Source organism: Zootermopsis nevadensis, unplaced genomic scaffold (assembly GCF_977971745.1).
Source record: "Zootermopsis nevadensis isolate Lab colony 2312 unplaced genomic scaffold, Znev_1.0 Znev_ptg000017l, whole genome shotgun sequence".
Lineage (NCBI taxonomy): Eukaryota > Metazoa > Arthropoda > Insecta > Blattodea > Termopsidae > Zootermopsis > Zootermopsis nevadensis.
In genome coordinates this window covers 17,730,025-17,746,759 of record NW_028259149.1, presented here as the reverse complement: position 1 = coordinate 17,746,759, position 16,735 = coordinate 17,730,025, and the positions used below count along the sequence as shown (strand labels likewise).

At 38.3% G+C, this 16,735-nt stretch overlaps 1 protein-coding gene across 15 annotated transcripts in view; it reads right to left on the bottom strand.

The window, feature by feature from the left end:
* Positions 1-16,735, bottom strand: part of Ndae1 (Na[+]-driven anion exchanger 1) — a 138,576-nt gene that overhangs the window by 42,368 nt on the left and 79,473 nt on the right. For 12 of the 15 annotated variants that reach the window (XR_015535531.1, XM_022078830.2, XM_022078828.2 and 9 more), the window contains 3 exons: positions 8,579-8,722; positions 4,209-4,268; positions 1,264-1,402 (listed from right to left, as the gene is read on the bottom strand). Coding sequence is in view for 14 of the 15 variants with exons in the window: in XM_022078830.2 (XP_021934522.1) it covers positions 1,264-1,402; positions 4,209-4,268; positions 8,579-8,722 (343 nt within the window). In the remaining variant the exon portion in view is untranslated. Of the gene's footprint in view, positions 1-1,263; positions 1,403-4,208; positions 4,269-8,578; positions 8,739-16,735 lie in introns of all 15 variants that reach the window. The other 3 variants (XM_087350656.1, XM_087350660.1, XM_087350661.1) reach the window with 2 other exon arrangements.

The following is a 16,735-nucleotide window of genomic DNA, read 5'->3' as shown; positions in this document are numbered from 1 at the left end:
AATAATAATAATAAAAAATCAAACGAAAAGCTGAATACATTTTAAGCAGGTGCTATTTTGTTATTTTTAACTCTTGCATAATTTCAGGGATCAGATATTTCACAAAATGTAAGGACTTGTTTTTATTCCAAACCTGCACTGCTACCTCACTGATATTATACACGATGCTCAAAAGCATGGCATTCATATCAAGTTCAATGTGTGCATGAACGCATTAAGTCTGGTTAAGTATGCAGGTTGAGACACAATTTAAACTTTATTGGTGTAATTTCCTGTAAAAAAAAAGAAAAAGAAAGAAACACGCTTCCTTCCTACAGCAACCAACACAAGCATACTTCAAGGTATGGCTTATCTTTTGATTCAATTACTTCAAACCACAGGCAAAACAAACACTTTATACTGTCTTCATTCCAAGTAGTGTGTTTACAATAGGTATGTCAATATTTACTTCACTAGGCAGGTGAGATGAAAATTCTTGCTGTGACACTTTTTTTAAAAAAAAAAAGTTATGAGGGTAGACACAGTGAATTACTAGACGGACTGTCACAGAACACCATTTGGATCCGACAACTCTTATTCAAGTGGATCCATGTCGCCACAAATATACTTTAATGAAATACACAGCATTAAATGCAAACAAGACATTCTGCAAAGAACGCCTACTTTCCTTTAGATGCCTCTATCAGTACGTCAGTACCAAAAGAAACTATAAATTAATGAATAAACAATTTATCAAACTATGTAAGACTTGAGGTTTTCACAGCGGTGAGTATGAAGATATCCGTCTTCTGAGTTATTGCGCTGTGTAGTCTGGTCGATGTTAACCAACTTTTCAGAGGTCATACTGCCTCCGTCATCAGGGCGATGAATACTCATCGCCCTGATGACGGAGGCAGTATGACCTCTGAAAAGTTGGTAAACATCGACCAGACTACACAGCGCAATAACTCAGAAGACGGAAATCTTCATACTAAGAATCGCCCTGATGATGGAGGCAGTATGGCCTCTGAAACGTTGGTTAACATCGACCAGACTACACAGCGCAATAACCCAGAAGACGGATATCTTCAATTTATCAAACTATTTCTGTGTACAATTTTCACTAATAATAAATCATACCATGTCTATGATTTCAAGAGAAATTGTTTTTTAAGCTGGTGGATCATAATAAAATCTGCAGAACCCGCGGGAATCCCTCACAGAACGCAAAGGTCCAAAAGAATTATTTATCTGTGACATATCACTGATACTACAACCAAATACCTGGCAGTTTCCTTCCACTCCATTTCATTTCCATCATGTACCAACTCTCCCATCTCGGCAAAGAGAGGATGAGGCTCGTGCATTCCGTCATCCACATCTTCCCCAAGTATGAACTGTACACGTTGGGCTGGTGGTGTGACTGCAACATTCAGAGAACCATGGCAACAAAGTTTTTTTTTTCGTTTCACTTTGGGAAGTAATACAAATTGTGGGTACGACTTTGACCACTGGTAAGCAACTGCAAATGGAATGTATTTAATTTCAAATACAAATCAACTTAAAATAATAAAAGTATTTACAGACATAAAATGACTTACGATGGATAAAATGAAAAATTTACGATATTACAGAACGAGGAACTTCATATATGTCAACAGTATTCTTACGCCATTGAAACCTAGGAAGTTACAATGGGGCGGATCTGTATTTTGGATAAGGGAGACAAGAAATACAGTCAGTGTTTTGATAAGTTGGAAAGTAATAACTGAGAAAATCTAAAATATATCATCTCCCTAATTATATTATCACAAATACACTCAAAATGTAATTCAGTATATAGTATGGGACTAACAACCGTAGTCGCATGGTCCTCATCTGATCAAACAGATTGTGGGTTTGAATCTGCTTGGGGTGTAGAAAAATGTCCACATTTTCTGTGTTTTCCTGTGACGACATAGGCATTCCAACAGGGCAAGTTCTATTCATGATTTACACAAAACGTTTAACATATGAAATAAATAAAAAATCTTTATGCCATGTACTATAAGAGATGGAGTGATTTGCATGTTCATCATGAATTATTGCCAGGTGTGTAAGACAGGAACATTCATGCCAGTACAGAGCGCCTTCATTTTATAGCAATAATATAAAATGATCACAAAGTCATGCAAACCCATTCCTGACCTGTTCTATTTGTCAGAAAATATATTACACTAAAATCAGAAAACAAAAACTAATGTTATATTGAGTTCTAAAAATGTCCACCACATTTACAATGATGGAGGAGCTGAAGGAATTTCACAAATGTAACTTTCGTGATATGTACAGTATTGCATATTTAAGAATTTTTCAAATGTATTTTCTGTTTTTTTTTTCATTTTGAATGTTTGTTTTGAGTTATTAATCCAACATGTACAATCTGATAAAATAATCACTTTTTATCATCCAACTTAACAGAATTTACTCTGACTGCAGTCTTTGAAATTAAAGAATGGGCTGGATTGTGTCAGTAATTTTTAACAAAAGTTTATGGTATCAAGAATTGACACTAGACATAGTCAACTGACCAAATTCACACTCCAGCTACTTCTACTCCCCCCCAGCCCAAAATGCTCCGATGCTCCCATCACTAAACTCTTGCGTTCCGGTCGACAGGCGGTTTCCTAACCTACGCCGTACCTCACATGAATGGGAGAATTTATACTTCTGTCTCAGACGCAGATTTACATGAATTATATGGATTCTCATTAGTGACAAACATTACACTCACAGTCCTTATTATAAATCACACACAATGCATGCTGTATTAAATTCCAATGTTGTTAAAATACATAAACCATACAGCATGAAGGAACATACAATACGGGAAAGTGCATCGATAAATTTATTTTTAAAGCCGCAGAGGTGCGAGAGAAGAGGTTGCTCTGGCGTTCAAAATCGGGTCGCCGCGGTATTTACCACTTTTGCGGAAGTGAAACTGTTTATCCTTCAACAAAAATTAACAAATAGAAACACAGTACATAGCATATAATATACTTTATGGAATAATGTACTGACCACGTTTGTACTAATCAATATTCAGTACCACGACAGATTTTTAGATTTTCTTCCAGAATGCAATGTCACGGGGTCAAATTACGTCTCACATTAATGAGCAATAATAAAAATAATAACTGTGTGCCCCATTCATCTATTTTAAGCTTCTGCAGGAATAAAAGAATTAAATATAAATTTGCAGGGAAAAAAGGCATTACTTATTCTAATAACTAACTAGATGGCTTACCGAACCCGAAGGTTCATCACCGAATTAACCAAAGCCCTCCACCGGACCCTGTCCTGGGCCAACAAAATCCAGTCTCCTTCAACTCCTATCTCCCATAGATCCCGCCTGACATTATCCTCCCATCTACGTCTAGGTCTCCCCAGCGGTCTCTTCCCCTCAAGCTTCCCAACCAATACCCGGTGCACACCTCTTGTCCCATCCATGCGCGCTACATGTCCCGCCCATCTCATTCTTCTCGACTTAATCACCCTGACAATACTGGGGGAGGAGTACAGATTTTTAATGCAGTTTTCTCCAGACCCCATCGTCTTCTCTCCTAGGCCCTAATATCCTCCTCAACACCCGATTCTCAAACACCTGAATCTATGTTCCTCTCTTAGAGTGAGAGACCATGTTTCGCACCCATACAAAACAACAGGCAAGATTATTGTTTTGTGTACTTTAATTTTCAGGTTCTTAGAAATCAGACGGGAAGACAAAATATTTTGAACTGAGAAGTAGCAAGCATTTCCCGAATTTAATCTCTTATTCTAATACAACTAAAAATAAACGTAAAAGGTATCTCCTTTTCCCTCAAAACAAAATATATATTAATTGTACAGTAACATCAAACAACATTTTTTTTTTTGCTAGTTTTGAAGTGAAATGTAACCATTTGATTTCTCTCCGATCCCATCTACAGTTCACCAATGTCATAAATCTGTCATCAAATAAGCGTCTTAGTGTTACAGTTTCTGTTTATATAAAATTAACGTTTCAATTAGTACGTCGAAACCAAAATGATCATGATGAGCACAGGATTTCTCTTATCAGGGTGGTTTGTATGTAAGTTCATTTGGTCTGTGTTAACATTTGTATCCTTATCACAGCTGAAAGTAAGATACAAAATAATGAAAGCATGTAAGCAGCTGCAACGCAGAAGAATCACACAAACGATGCTTACATATTTCACCATCATCTGTTATGCCGCTCATACGTCGACGCCAGGGCACTAGAATTTGTCCTGGAAATCAAGATTGTCACAAAAATCCATTCAAATACTAGTGAAAGCACAACAAGCGAGTCGTTACAGGGGACAAATAATTACAGTACAGCATGACAAGAAAAATTAAGCACAAACTTACAACAAAACTTATTTCTCAATACCTTAGAAATATGGATGGGTACGAGAAGGCTTTGTCTGGAATTTAATCCTATCCACACCAACTGCTGTTCAATGAAAATGTCTTCTCTCATTTGTAAACAGCAACCATGGTAACTTAAACATTATTTAATATCGGTGAAATAACATGTCAATTAATGTGGGAGGGAGGGAGGGAGGATTTCTTTCAAATGGTATGCGGGCAGTAACCACCTTTCAAAAACGCTCTCTATGAAAATTTTCTACCTGATCCTGTTTCGAGTTATATAAATTCACGTAGTTTACAAAGTCCACCAGCCAGAGAGTCTGATCTAATATTCTTCTTCTTATATTTGTAAAAATACTGTTACTGCCTGATACTTTACTGGTCTGGGTCACCACGCACGTTGCGGTGATATTTTCTCTGTGCTGTATGTTCCTGTATATGTCGCTGAAAACATCTGAGCCAAGTAAAATTATTCTACACTTTACGTGAATTCGTTACCATTAAACAGCAAAAAATTTCCCACAGCAATAACCTTCATTATTTAAAAGCTTTGAAACTGAACTGTTTGGTGTAGAAGTAACGCTACATTTGTATTGGCGGGGGATCTATCGGGCTCAGGGTCACACCAGCCATTTCGACTGAAAAATTCTGTGCTTTTATCGATATCCTCCAGTTAAATTCCAAGGATACTACATTCAAACAGGTAAAAAGCCACCTCCTATCAAATCAGTACGTATTCTGCCTAAAGCATCGATATTTATTTGAGAGCTTTGTTTTTACTTTTGGTCGATCACATTTTAAAACGCACGAAACTAATTTCATTTCTTGTTCTGTGTGTTTCTCACATCCTGATGGAAGAACACAGGAGGACTCTGTCGTACAGAGCCCATTAGTTCGCTATCTGAAAGAGTCTGGGTTCTGCACTGCGTTGGCCCCTCGATCAGAAAAGCTGCTTCGACATTCAACGCCTAGAAAGCGCTTTCCAGAAATGAGCCAACTGAGGGAAAACTGCGAAAACACTCAGCATTCCTTCAAATTTTACTTAACGATGCTGAATCAACTCAAGTCATTCAATTTTGAATGAGGCTGACTGAATACGGTGTGGAATGGAGAAAACCAAAACAAAGAGGAACTTTGTAATTAAACTCGCTGTCTGTTTCTGTGTTACAGTTGCAAAATGAATGACACTTAAGCGAATTGTGGAAACATGAAATTAATACAGAGTTTTGTTAGTAAACAGGCCTGGAGCAAAAGAATATTAAAATCGAAGATTTCTGTCTTCTTACTCACCGTTGTGAAAACCTCAAGTCTTACAATATTAAAATCATTTCACAAGAATTCAGAAAATTGATCATATGAACTAGATGGAACTGGTTCGAAGACCTTTTGATGGCTTTTCTGACGACGGAGATGAACATGCATACTGGTCCATACTACTAGGATTTACTGATGTTGTTTTGTTCGTTTTGGCTGAATAATTAATTTCGTGTTCAAGTGATCTTTACTCTTATAAGTTCTGACGTTTTGAGTGGTTTATACACGGCCACAAAATGCATGCATTTGGCCCACTGATTCGTCTGATGCCCGCTTTGATTCTCAAACGAGGTACATCTAACACTACTACAAAATCGTAACCTCCATTTCGATAGCGGGATGTATAAAGTTCAAAGTTCAAGCAACATGGCCGTGAGCGTGCAATTTCAGTCCGCAATTGAGTCGCCTTTATTGACAGCCGAGTTCAAACGTTACAAACATCTGCTCCATATGGCATTAGCGGCGCTTGGAATTTCACCAGAGAAATCACAAATTCTTTTGCATCCTTATTAAAATAAACTGTGCTGTTATAAGAAGCCATTTATTAAGATTTATTTATCTGCTGTTTATTTAACGACGATATCAGTAGCGTCAGTTATTTATTACGACAATCCTACGTACATATACACGAAAACTTTAAGTCCTTGTTGTTACGTATTTCTCAATGCAGGTCGTTTTTTAAATATTAAAAATGTTCGTCTCTCGTTTGTGAAATCAGCGAACGGGTCACATTGGGAACACCGGCGACTAGTAGACGAGTTGCAGCGCGCACCTCTGATATAAATAGGAAACAGGCTGTGGGAAAGACTGGATTTATCCAGATCAGAACTTAGCCCAGCGAAAGAAATAATCATAATATCAGAGAGTAATTAAACATTTGTTCTGCGCGCATGGCCGTTGGTAGCAGTTCATTCAAAGATACGTCGTTAATTAAACGAATGCTTATTCATTTTAAACCCTACACCAGCAGATATGAGAGGAAATTACTATAAAATGATGTGCGGACATGAACAAACGCCTTCCCCAGCATCGACTGAAGTTTAAAAAAAACCGTAACCACATTTTTTTTTAAATCCGCCACTTGTCAGTAGCGTTCGACCTGATATAAACTAACGTATATGTTACTCGTGGATGCCATTAGAAGTGAATCAGAAACAGTTTGCCTCATATCATGCAGTCCCTTTCTGTAAGAATGACAACTGACACTCGTGCAAACAAAATGAGAATACACTTTACAATTTGTGGCTAATGCCACAAATTGTACAAAAAAGTTGCCAGTGGAACGACGGTTCCGGAGAATTTGACGTAAATACGTCTATACGGAAAGGAAGTTTATATATTGGCTTTATTCTAAATATTTCCTTTATACATGCTTTACAATTGAGTAAAGTTTGATTAAGACTTTGCTTATTTAACTTGAATTAGTTACGCTTAAGATGGGTCTGTGGTAGATGAATGTAATGTAAAGTAATGTATTTTAATGTAATGTAATGTAAGGTAATGTATTTTCATGTAATGTAATGTAAGGTAATGTATTTTAATGTAATGTAATGTAAGGTAATGTATTTTCATGTAATGGAATGTAATGTAACTTAATGTATTTTAATGTAATGTAATGTAATGAAATGCAATGTAAAGTAATGTATTTTAATGTAAGATAATGTAATGTATTTTAATGTAATGTAAGGTAAGGTAATGTAATGTAATGTAATGTAAGGTAATGTAATGTAACGTAATGGAATGTAATGTAACGTAATGGAATGGAATGTAACGTAATGGAATGGAATGTAACGTAATGGAATGTAATGTAACGTAATGGAATTGAATGTAACGTAATGGAATGTAATGTAACGTAATGGAATTGAATGTAACGTAATGGAATGTAATGTAACTTAATGTATTTTAATGTAATGTAACGTAATGAAATGCAATGTAAAGTAATGTATTTTAATGTAAGATAATGTAATGTAAAGTAATGTATTTTAATGTAATGTAAGGTAAGGTAATGTAATGTAATGTAATGTAAGGTAATGTAATGTAACGTAATGGAATGTAATGTAACGTAATGGAATGGAATGTAACGTAATGGAATGGAATGTAACGTAATGGAATGTAATGTAACTTAAGGTATTTTAATGTAATGTAACGTAATGGAATTGAATGTAACGTAATGGAATGTAATGTAACTTAATGTATTTTAATGTAATGTAACGTAATGAAATGCAATGTAAAGTAATGTATTTTAATGTAAGATAATGTAATGTAAAGTAATGTATTTTAATGTAATGTAATGTAAGGTAATGTAATGTAACGTAATGGAATGTAATGTAACGTAATGGAATGGAATGTAACGTAATGGAATGGAATGTAACGTAATGGAATGTAATGTAACGTAATGGAATTGAATGTAACGTAATGGAATGTAATGTAACGTTTCCTAGGTACACTTGTTACACATTTTCCTGTCCCTTTTTCGTTACACTTTTTTGCGGAATGACACTGACCCTTCCATATAGACGTATTTACGTCAAAAATATGTTCACAATAAATTATTATTATATATTCTTAACCTATTTCAAAGGGAATAATAGCAAATCTACAAAGAACCAAATTAGTGGGAACAAATCAGTGACGAACAGGAAAAATGCATAAACAAACAGAGCGAGAAGCTGTACATACACGACACATGGAACAGACGAGTGGGAAGCCGGTTTTCTTACATGCGTATAAAATGGGCCATATGCATCGCACTTCAAAACATGCGACGACGTTTCGGTAACTAGATCAACTACGAGTCTCCACAGAGTGCCCCATGAGACATACAGCTGTTTCATTACAGTGACACAGAAAGACTGCGTGCATGTGAACTCACTTGGTCGGTCGTCGTCTTCAGTGCTGGACGCATTTGGATCCTTACTGATCCCGTTCTTGTGGTGATGTTTGTGTCGTCGATGGTGAGGCCGCCTCTTATTTCCGGGCAGATGTACCCCCACGTAAACCGTGTGAGCGCGGTGACCTGAGGACAAAGCCCACTGCTACATATGTATCACACACACAAACACAACGCTACACTCGGCAGCTTACAGATTATTCGACTATCCTTGAAAATCAGATTCCAATACTGATTTACGAACGCGTCTGATGATGAGAAATTAATAATTAGTCTTTACAGATTGACAACGCAAAAATATGTAGGAGGTACAAGTTCGTCGCGAGGTACACCTTATGAGTCCGATCCTCATCTGTCTGTCTCTGCTGAGTGTCCCCTGTGAGCTAGGCCAGCGTTTCTCAACCTATGGTACGCGAGCCAATGTTGAGTGGTACGCGAAGTAAGAAAATCAATCAAGTCTCAAATTAACTGAATTGGAACCTGACACACGAAAGCACAACCTTCGAAATGAAGCCTAAATTGGTCTGTTATGTATCCAAAAATAGACTTTTCGTGCAATGTGAAATGGTCATATATGTACGTACACTTTAATTTCCACAATTACGTATTTGAGTAGTTATTAAACTATTCACTACTGGGGTCTTTCAGTATATTTTATGTAGAGTTTCTTTCGGTAAATGCAGTTAAAGAGAGAAACTATTTCTCGTTTAAGTACTTACAAATGTGGTGACCGCGAAACGTTGGTTACGCCACTGGGGGGCAGGCATCAAGTTTTCCCTCAACGCATTTGGTTATTGGTACATTTAATGTGTCAAATTATAATCAGTGGTACTTCAGCGAAAAAGGTTGAGAACCCCTGATCTAGGCAACCCGCATGATCTGAGTCAAATATTGTAAGATGCGGTTGCAACACTAGAAACCGAGGTCACTGTTAGCCGACGGTGACTTCCGCTTACATTTTGGTCTAGCGGTCAGAACTCTAGCCTTGTAATTTTGGGGTCCCGGGTTCAATTCCCGGCGATGCTCAGATTTATAACTTGTGTTGGGCAAGGCCGTGGTTTAGGCATCACGGAGTTTTCCTCCGTGGCATCCCAACAATTACTCCATTCACACACAGAAGAAGGCAATGGCAAACCACTTCTGGATCATCTGCCAAGAACGTATATGAACAGGTCCCAGTCCGAGAAAAGGATGGAAGGATCCTGTTCATATGGACCTGTCGCCAGACAGAACACTAATAATAAATAATAATAATAATAATAATAACCACTGTTGCTTAACGATTACCTCTGGTGACGTATGTGATGTGGCGTTAAGAACAGCTTTGGAGTGTTAATGTACTCCAGAGAGTACGTCTTTCCAATCCCGTTAATTACGAAATTTCTATTTGAGCTTCGTGTAAAACAAGCTCTGTACTGGACCGATACAGATCAAAATCATTACACTAGCCCGGCAACAGCATCAACCAAAAGATATTTGTCTTCTATTATCACAATTAAAAAGTTGGGATTAAAATATTTCGGTTGGAGACTGGTTCCGGGTTCAGTGGAATGGACCCATCGGCTCGCTGCCCGCGTGGGCGGGGAAAATCAATACACATCTCGGGAAGTGCATCGCATTAATTCCAGAAATTCTCAAACGTAGAGCAGGTGCTTCGACCAAGCGTATTCACATCCTCGCCACTGCTCACAAAACTGAATCAGAAGTTCAGTAGCAGCGATGCTGTATTGTTTTAAACACGCTCCATCTACCTTCATTATACGCGCCTCAAACTAACACTGTTGAATCACAACACGAACATTGCAAAAAAAAAGTTGTCAGTGGAACCAAGGTTCCGGAGAATTTGACGTAAATACGTCTATACGGAAAGGAAGTTTATATATTGGCTTTATTCTAAATATTTCCTTTATACATGATTTACAATTGAGTAAAGTTTGATTAAGACATTGCTTATTTAACTTGAATTAGTTACGCTTAAGATGGGTCTGTGGTAGCTGAATGTAATGTAATGTAAAGTAATGTAACGTTTCCTAGGTAACAACAATTCCGAGTAAAGAGATGACGTTTCCTAGGTACACTTGTTACACTTTTTCGTTTCCCTTTTTCGTTTCCCTTTTTCGTTCCACTTTTTCGTTTCCCTTTTTCGTTCCACTTTTTCGTTTCCCTTTTTCGTTCCACTTTTTCGTTTCCCTTTTTCGTTCCACTTTTTTTCCGAATGACCCTTCCTTATAGACGTATTTACGTCAAAAAACAAGACCTCTCTGACTTACTTCTTAACTTTGTTACGTGTACCTTTACTTGTAGCAACTGTCGGAAACATTTTACCCAGGACTCAGAAAAGTTACGTAAGATATAACAGGTCGGTAAATGCAACCGTGAGATAGCCTTTCGTGTTTGTTCACAACATCGCAGGAGCCATCCTGTGGAGAGCCCCAGGGGTCAGTAATAGCGTCAACGCCACAGAAGTGGAACGACTGGGAAGTCGAACCGCGGGATTACTCCAAGCGGACACGACAGATTCCAGTCACGTACCGGAGATTTGGTAATGCGGGTCTTTACCGAGATCCGATCCATTCATTCATGAACATTTCAATGCAACCCAATTACTTAACTCTCTGAAACTGAATTCCTTTAACTGATATTTTAGAATTTCGTCTGTTCATCACAGCAAACACAACACTTCTCATTACAAAGATCAGATGGAAAATCCTGTTTATGGAAATAATCCCAGTTTGTTCTGAGAATCATACGAAACCCATAAACGCACTGTGGAAAAATGCAAAATTACTTATCATTAAATCACGTGGTACATATCGTTACCACTGGGCTTCAAAGGGTTAATCACGAGATGTCCTTTAAAATGTTGTTGTTGTTGTTGTTATTTCTGGAACTGTTTCGTCTCCTATTGTAGTCCTCTCTGGAGTTCCACAGGGATCTCTTTTGGGTACTCTGCTTTTAACTTATTCATTGATGACATATGCAATGTAATTTTTCATTCCAGATGCATTTCTTTCGCTGATGAAATCAAAATCTTTCGTGCCATTAAATCTCTTAACGACTGCAATCAACTTCAAACTAACACTGATTCTGTACAAGGTTGGTGCACTGCTAACTTCATGAATCTCAATATTAGTAAAACTACAGTAATTTCCTTCTCCAGGAAAACCACTACTTTGATCTTTGATTACAAACTTTTTCAGTCCTCCATAACACGTGCCGACACTATTAAAGACCTGGGAATATTTATCGACTCTAAGCTCTCCGACCATTACCACTAACCATGGTTTTAGCTGGCCTTGTAATCCTGGGGTCTCGGGTTCGATTCCCGGCGGTGCCCGAATTTATAACTTGTGTTGGGCAAGGCCGTGGTCTAGGCAACACGGAGTTTTCCTCCGTGGCATCCCAACAATTACTCCATTCACACACAGAAGAAGGCAATGGCAAACCACTTCTGGATCATCTGCCAAGAACGTATATGAACAGGTCCCAGTCCGAGAAAAGGATGGAAGGATCCTGTTCATATGGACCTGTCCTCAGACAGAACACTAAATAATAATAAGATGAGGTTTAATTTCTATTATTGAATCTCTCCAAAAGTTCATCTTCGTCACGTCGTACAGGTGTTAAATTCTGATAAAATTAACAAGTTAGTTTCTGCGTTCTCTTGCCTATTTTTCATTGCACGTGGCGACACAATATTACAAAAAAGTACGCGAGCCGCATAAAACAGAGGTCAGCATGCCACATGTGACCCGCGGCCGGCGCCTTAAGGTACCCACAGAGCAGTGTCTGTCGCCGCATTACTCTCGCAGGACACCAGAAAAAACACACATACTAAAGGAACCACGGGGGTGCAGACCACGCCCTTAAACCCAGTGACAGAACCAGGGGGTGGCGGATGGCCTGGAGGCCCCCACCCTAAAGCCAGAGGCGGGGTGGATTGGTGTAAACCCTTTAAAGATAAGAGCCGGCTTTAACAACCAAATACTATACATTTTATATTAACGGATTTCGTTTGGTCCTAATAAAGAGGGTATTTCATTAACAACATTGACCAGAGTTGTGTTTCCTTTTAGGTCCGTGAGGTACGAGCTAATTCTTAACTATTATTAAATGATATTCTGCTTCAGAAAGGTTCAAAAATCACGAAAGTAGGATTGGTTGAGGTTTATCAGAGATTTCATTAGAATGCCTTGACAGAAAATGTCTTAAAATAAAATCCATGTGAGGATATGATGGCGCATCGGATATAAGTGGCAAGCTTAACGGCGCACAAGTGCGCAGTAGGTTAACGCAAAAGCGTCCAGTAGCAGTTCACGTCTACTGAGCTGCTCCTTGTTTGAATTAAGCCATCATGCTTCTCTTCATATTACAAGGACGTACAAGAGAATTACTTTCGGCGTAAAAGTAAAATTTCATATCATGAAGTAAACATAAACAAACTGTCGTTAAAACAAGGCCTCCAGATTTTCGAGAAAATAGAACTTGTTTAGGTTTTTTTTTTAATCACAGCCATTCCGTCACTTCGTACAATATTTTATATTATCTTACTGGGGGATACAGGGGAACGACCCTTTCTCCAAGTTCCTGAGCACTGCGGGTCCCAACTTTTCATTGGTTTGACCTATAGACATTGGGTAGGACTCCTTGGATGAGGGATCGGCCCGTCGCAAGGCCTCTACCTGTACACAGGACAGCACAACACAACATCCATGGCTTGAGTGGGATTCGAACCCACGGTCCCAGTGCCCAAATATTATATTCTGCGATTTCACTCAGCTGACGATAATCTGTAAACCAACAAACTCCTAAAATTGAGATAAAGTGTTATGTGACAGCCCGTAAAGACGCGTGGTGATTGTGCAATGACCCCATTCCGTGACTTAAATTTGGAAGAACTACATTTTAAAAACGGGCCTTGGTTCGTGGTTAACATTTAGGGCGTCTCTCGCCACGTTGTAAATCAAAACTTGTTAAGTACGACTCAAGGCCGATTACGTTACCAACATAAATTGTAGTTAAACACAATTTTTAAACGAGTGTTATGCAACTTATCACTCTGTTTAATTTTATTCCAGCCCCAAAAACTAGAATACGATTCCTAGTTATTATGTTGGGGTCACTGGGACCGTGGGTTCGAATCCCACTCAAGCCATGGATGTTGTGTTGTGCTGTCCTGTGTACAGGTAGAGGCCTTGCGACGGGCCGATCCCTCATCCAAGGAGTCCTACCGAATGTCTATAGATCGAGTTGGGACCCGCAGTGCTCAGGCACTTGAAGAACGGGTCGTTCCCAGTATCCCAGTTATTATGTTAAGCCATAATTATAGCAACTACTTATCTGCTCTCCAGTAATGACGAAGACAGCCAATATCAAATCTTGCTACTGAACACTGTCATGCCACTTACATCCATTTAAAGTACAAGCTTCACATATAAATTCTCAGTTTCAGTTACGAGTTTTATAAACATCCATCAGTTCTTGCCTATTATTTAAAAAAAACTCACAAACAGCTGAGAAAGGCAAAGAAGTTTCAAACATTCACTTTCTCGAACACCAAAAAACGGTCAATGGAATTCCCTCTTTTTTGGTTCACGGTGATTTATGCGATGGTTTTTCAACACCACCATCAAAATTACAGCTACTTCCGAGTTTCAAATATAAGTTTATTGCCATGCTTCAACTAATCACTAAAATATACTCAATTACGAATGTGAAACAACTATTTGATTTCTTAATTTGCATATTTAATTTTTATATAATCATTCTTCTATTCAACACGTTGCAAAGTTGGCAAAAAAAGCTCGCGGCACACCGTTTGAGAACCACTGCTCTAATGGGCACGACCAACCTTAATTGTTTAGCTTGCATTCCGCCGATATACCGAAGATATTTTAATTTTCTACTATAACTGTTTCAATATATTTGAGGACAAGGTGAACTTTATATCCGAGTTAAGCGAATCGCTCATACGAAGTACGATTTGAGATTTTCATGGCGGTGTGTCCGAAGACGGCTGTATATTCTGGGTTGTAGCGTCATGTAGTCCGGTAGAAGTTGACCAACGTTTCGCAGATGGAGGCAGTAAGGACCTCTGAAACGTTGGTAGAGTCCTGCTACAACCCAGAAGACAGCCGTCTCCGTTCATATCAGGTTTAATTAAGGCTTTGACCGGGATGTTCTTTTGTTAAATCTTATGTGGTACCGCCTGATTCGACTTCTAATGGTTAAGTGAAGTGTTTTCTTCGCGGTACGGTTTGGATTCGTAAATATTATGAAGACGAGCTTCGGCTTCGAAGGGTTAACCAGCTGATTTTCGTAATGGTGAGGTGAAGTGTTTTCTTCGCGGTACGGTCTGGATTCGTAAATATTATGAAGACGAGCTTCGGCTTCAAAGGGTTAACCAGCTGATTTTCGTAATGGTGAGGTGAAGTGTTTTCTTCGCGGTACGGTCTGGATTCGTAAATATTATGAAGACGAGCTTCGGCTTCGAAGGGTTAACCAGCTGATTTTCGTAATGGTGAGGTGAAGTGTTTTCTTCGCGGTACGGTCTGGATTCGTAAATATTATGAAGACGAGCTTCGGCTTCAAAGGGTTAACCAGCTGATTTTCGTAATGGTGAGGTGAAGTGTTTTCTTCGCGGTACGGTCTGGATTCGTAAATATTATGAAGACGAGCTTCGACTTCAAAGGGTTAACCAGCTGATTTTCGTAATGGTGAGGTGTAGTGTTTTCTTCGCGGTACGGACTGAATTCATAAATAATATTCAGACGATCTTCGGCTTCAAAGGGTTAATGGGCCAACTTTCTCACCAGTTATTCGGGACACCGGACAGGCATGATGACATCAAAAGTAGGTCTCTTCTTACGAAATATTTAAATAATAATACAATGGCTCTCACACTGCACTGTCTAATTAGCAATCATATGAGAGGAGCGATTTCCACAGCTAGAACGTGCAACAGATCGTTGGAATCAAACAATGAATCTGAAAACACCAACGGAATTTAAATGTTGCTAAGGGCGGAGGCGAGTTCTCCAAACGCGTTTCTTGTGAATTTGAATCTTCAATGGTCTTCATGTTTATTTACCGTTTACGCAAATAAGTTATTGTCTTTCTTTCGACTTATTCATATTGTATTAGGGGTTGACGGCCCACACATACGCAATATTATCAATTTTTCTGCTACAAAAACAATAAAAAAAACAAACACAGGAATGCAATCACGTCGTGTCTCCTGAAAGCAAGCTTCTTCCACAGAGCGCCCAGGAGGTAAATTCTTGTAATGGACATTCCATGTTTCTGACGGTTTACGTGATGATTTTAGTCATCAACAGCAAAGGAAATGTAACTGGCGTACTTAGCCTGATTTAAAAAAAAAATCATCAATGATTATTATGTTGTTATACAGAATGTGGTAATGTTCGTTCATCATCTCTAAAGACACGCTAGTCGGTCATAGTTCATTCAAATGCATTCGAAATATGTAATTTGAAAGACTAGTGTTTGCTATTGCTTTGTAAAAATAGCATTCGTAAGATGTCGCCCATTAAAAGTAATACAGTGATTCACTAGACGTTCCATTACGGGCAGTAACTTGGCCGGTGGGTGATATGACATTATAATTTCTTCAGAAATTCTCTGTTTGAGATTATTTATGTCTGCCAGACGTCTGACACGACATAACTGCAATCGTGAAGGGATTTCATCCCAGAAACTGCACGTCCAACCCTGATTTATAATTTTATAACTGTTACGTCGTGTCAAAGTTCAAAATATTTTTGTTCACTTATACGATATTTAATACAACAGTCAATAAAAACGTTCCAAATATTACTAAAATGTGATGGCCACCGAGGAATTAATTAAACCAAAGCGAAATAAACTCTACGAGACCCAGTCAGCGACAAGAAAATAATATTAAAATTTAACTTAATAAGTTGTGAGAAAGTGAACTAGACTGAACTCCAGTAGCTGTATTTTGTGTAAATGGTAATTCGCCCTTCGGGTTCCTCAAAAGTAGGCAATATTTCTGACAGATAAATACAATATATTCGCATACATGAATAAAAATTGCTACACTTGTTTTTAAACAGTTTCTCGAATAAAATTTTGCTCCGAAACTGACATATTGCAGTA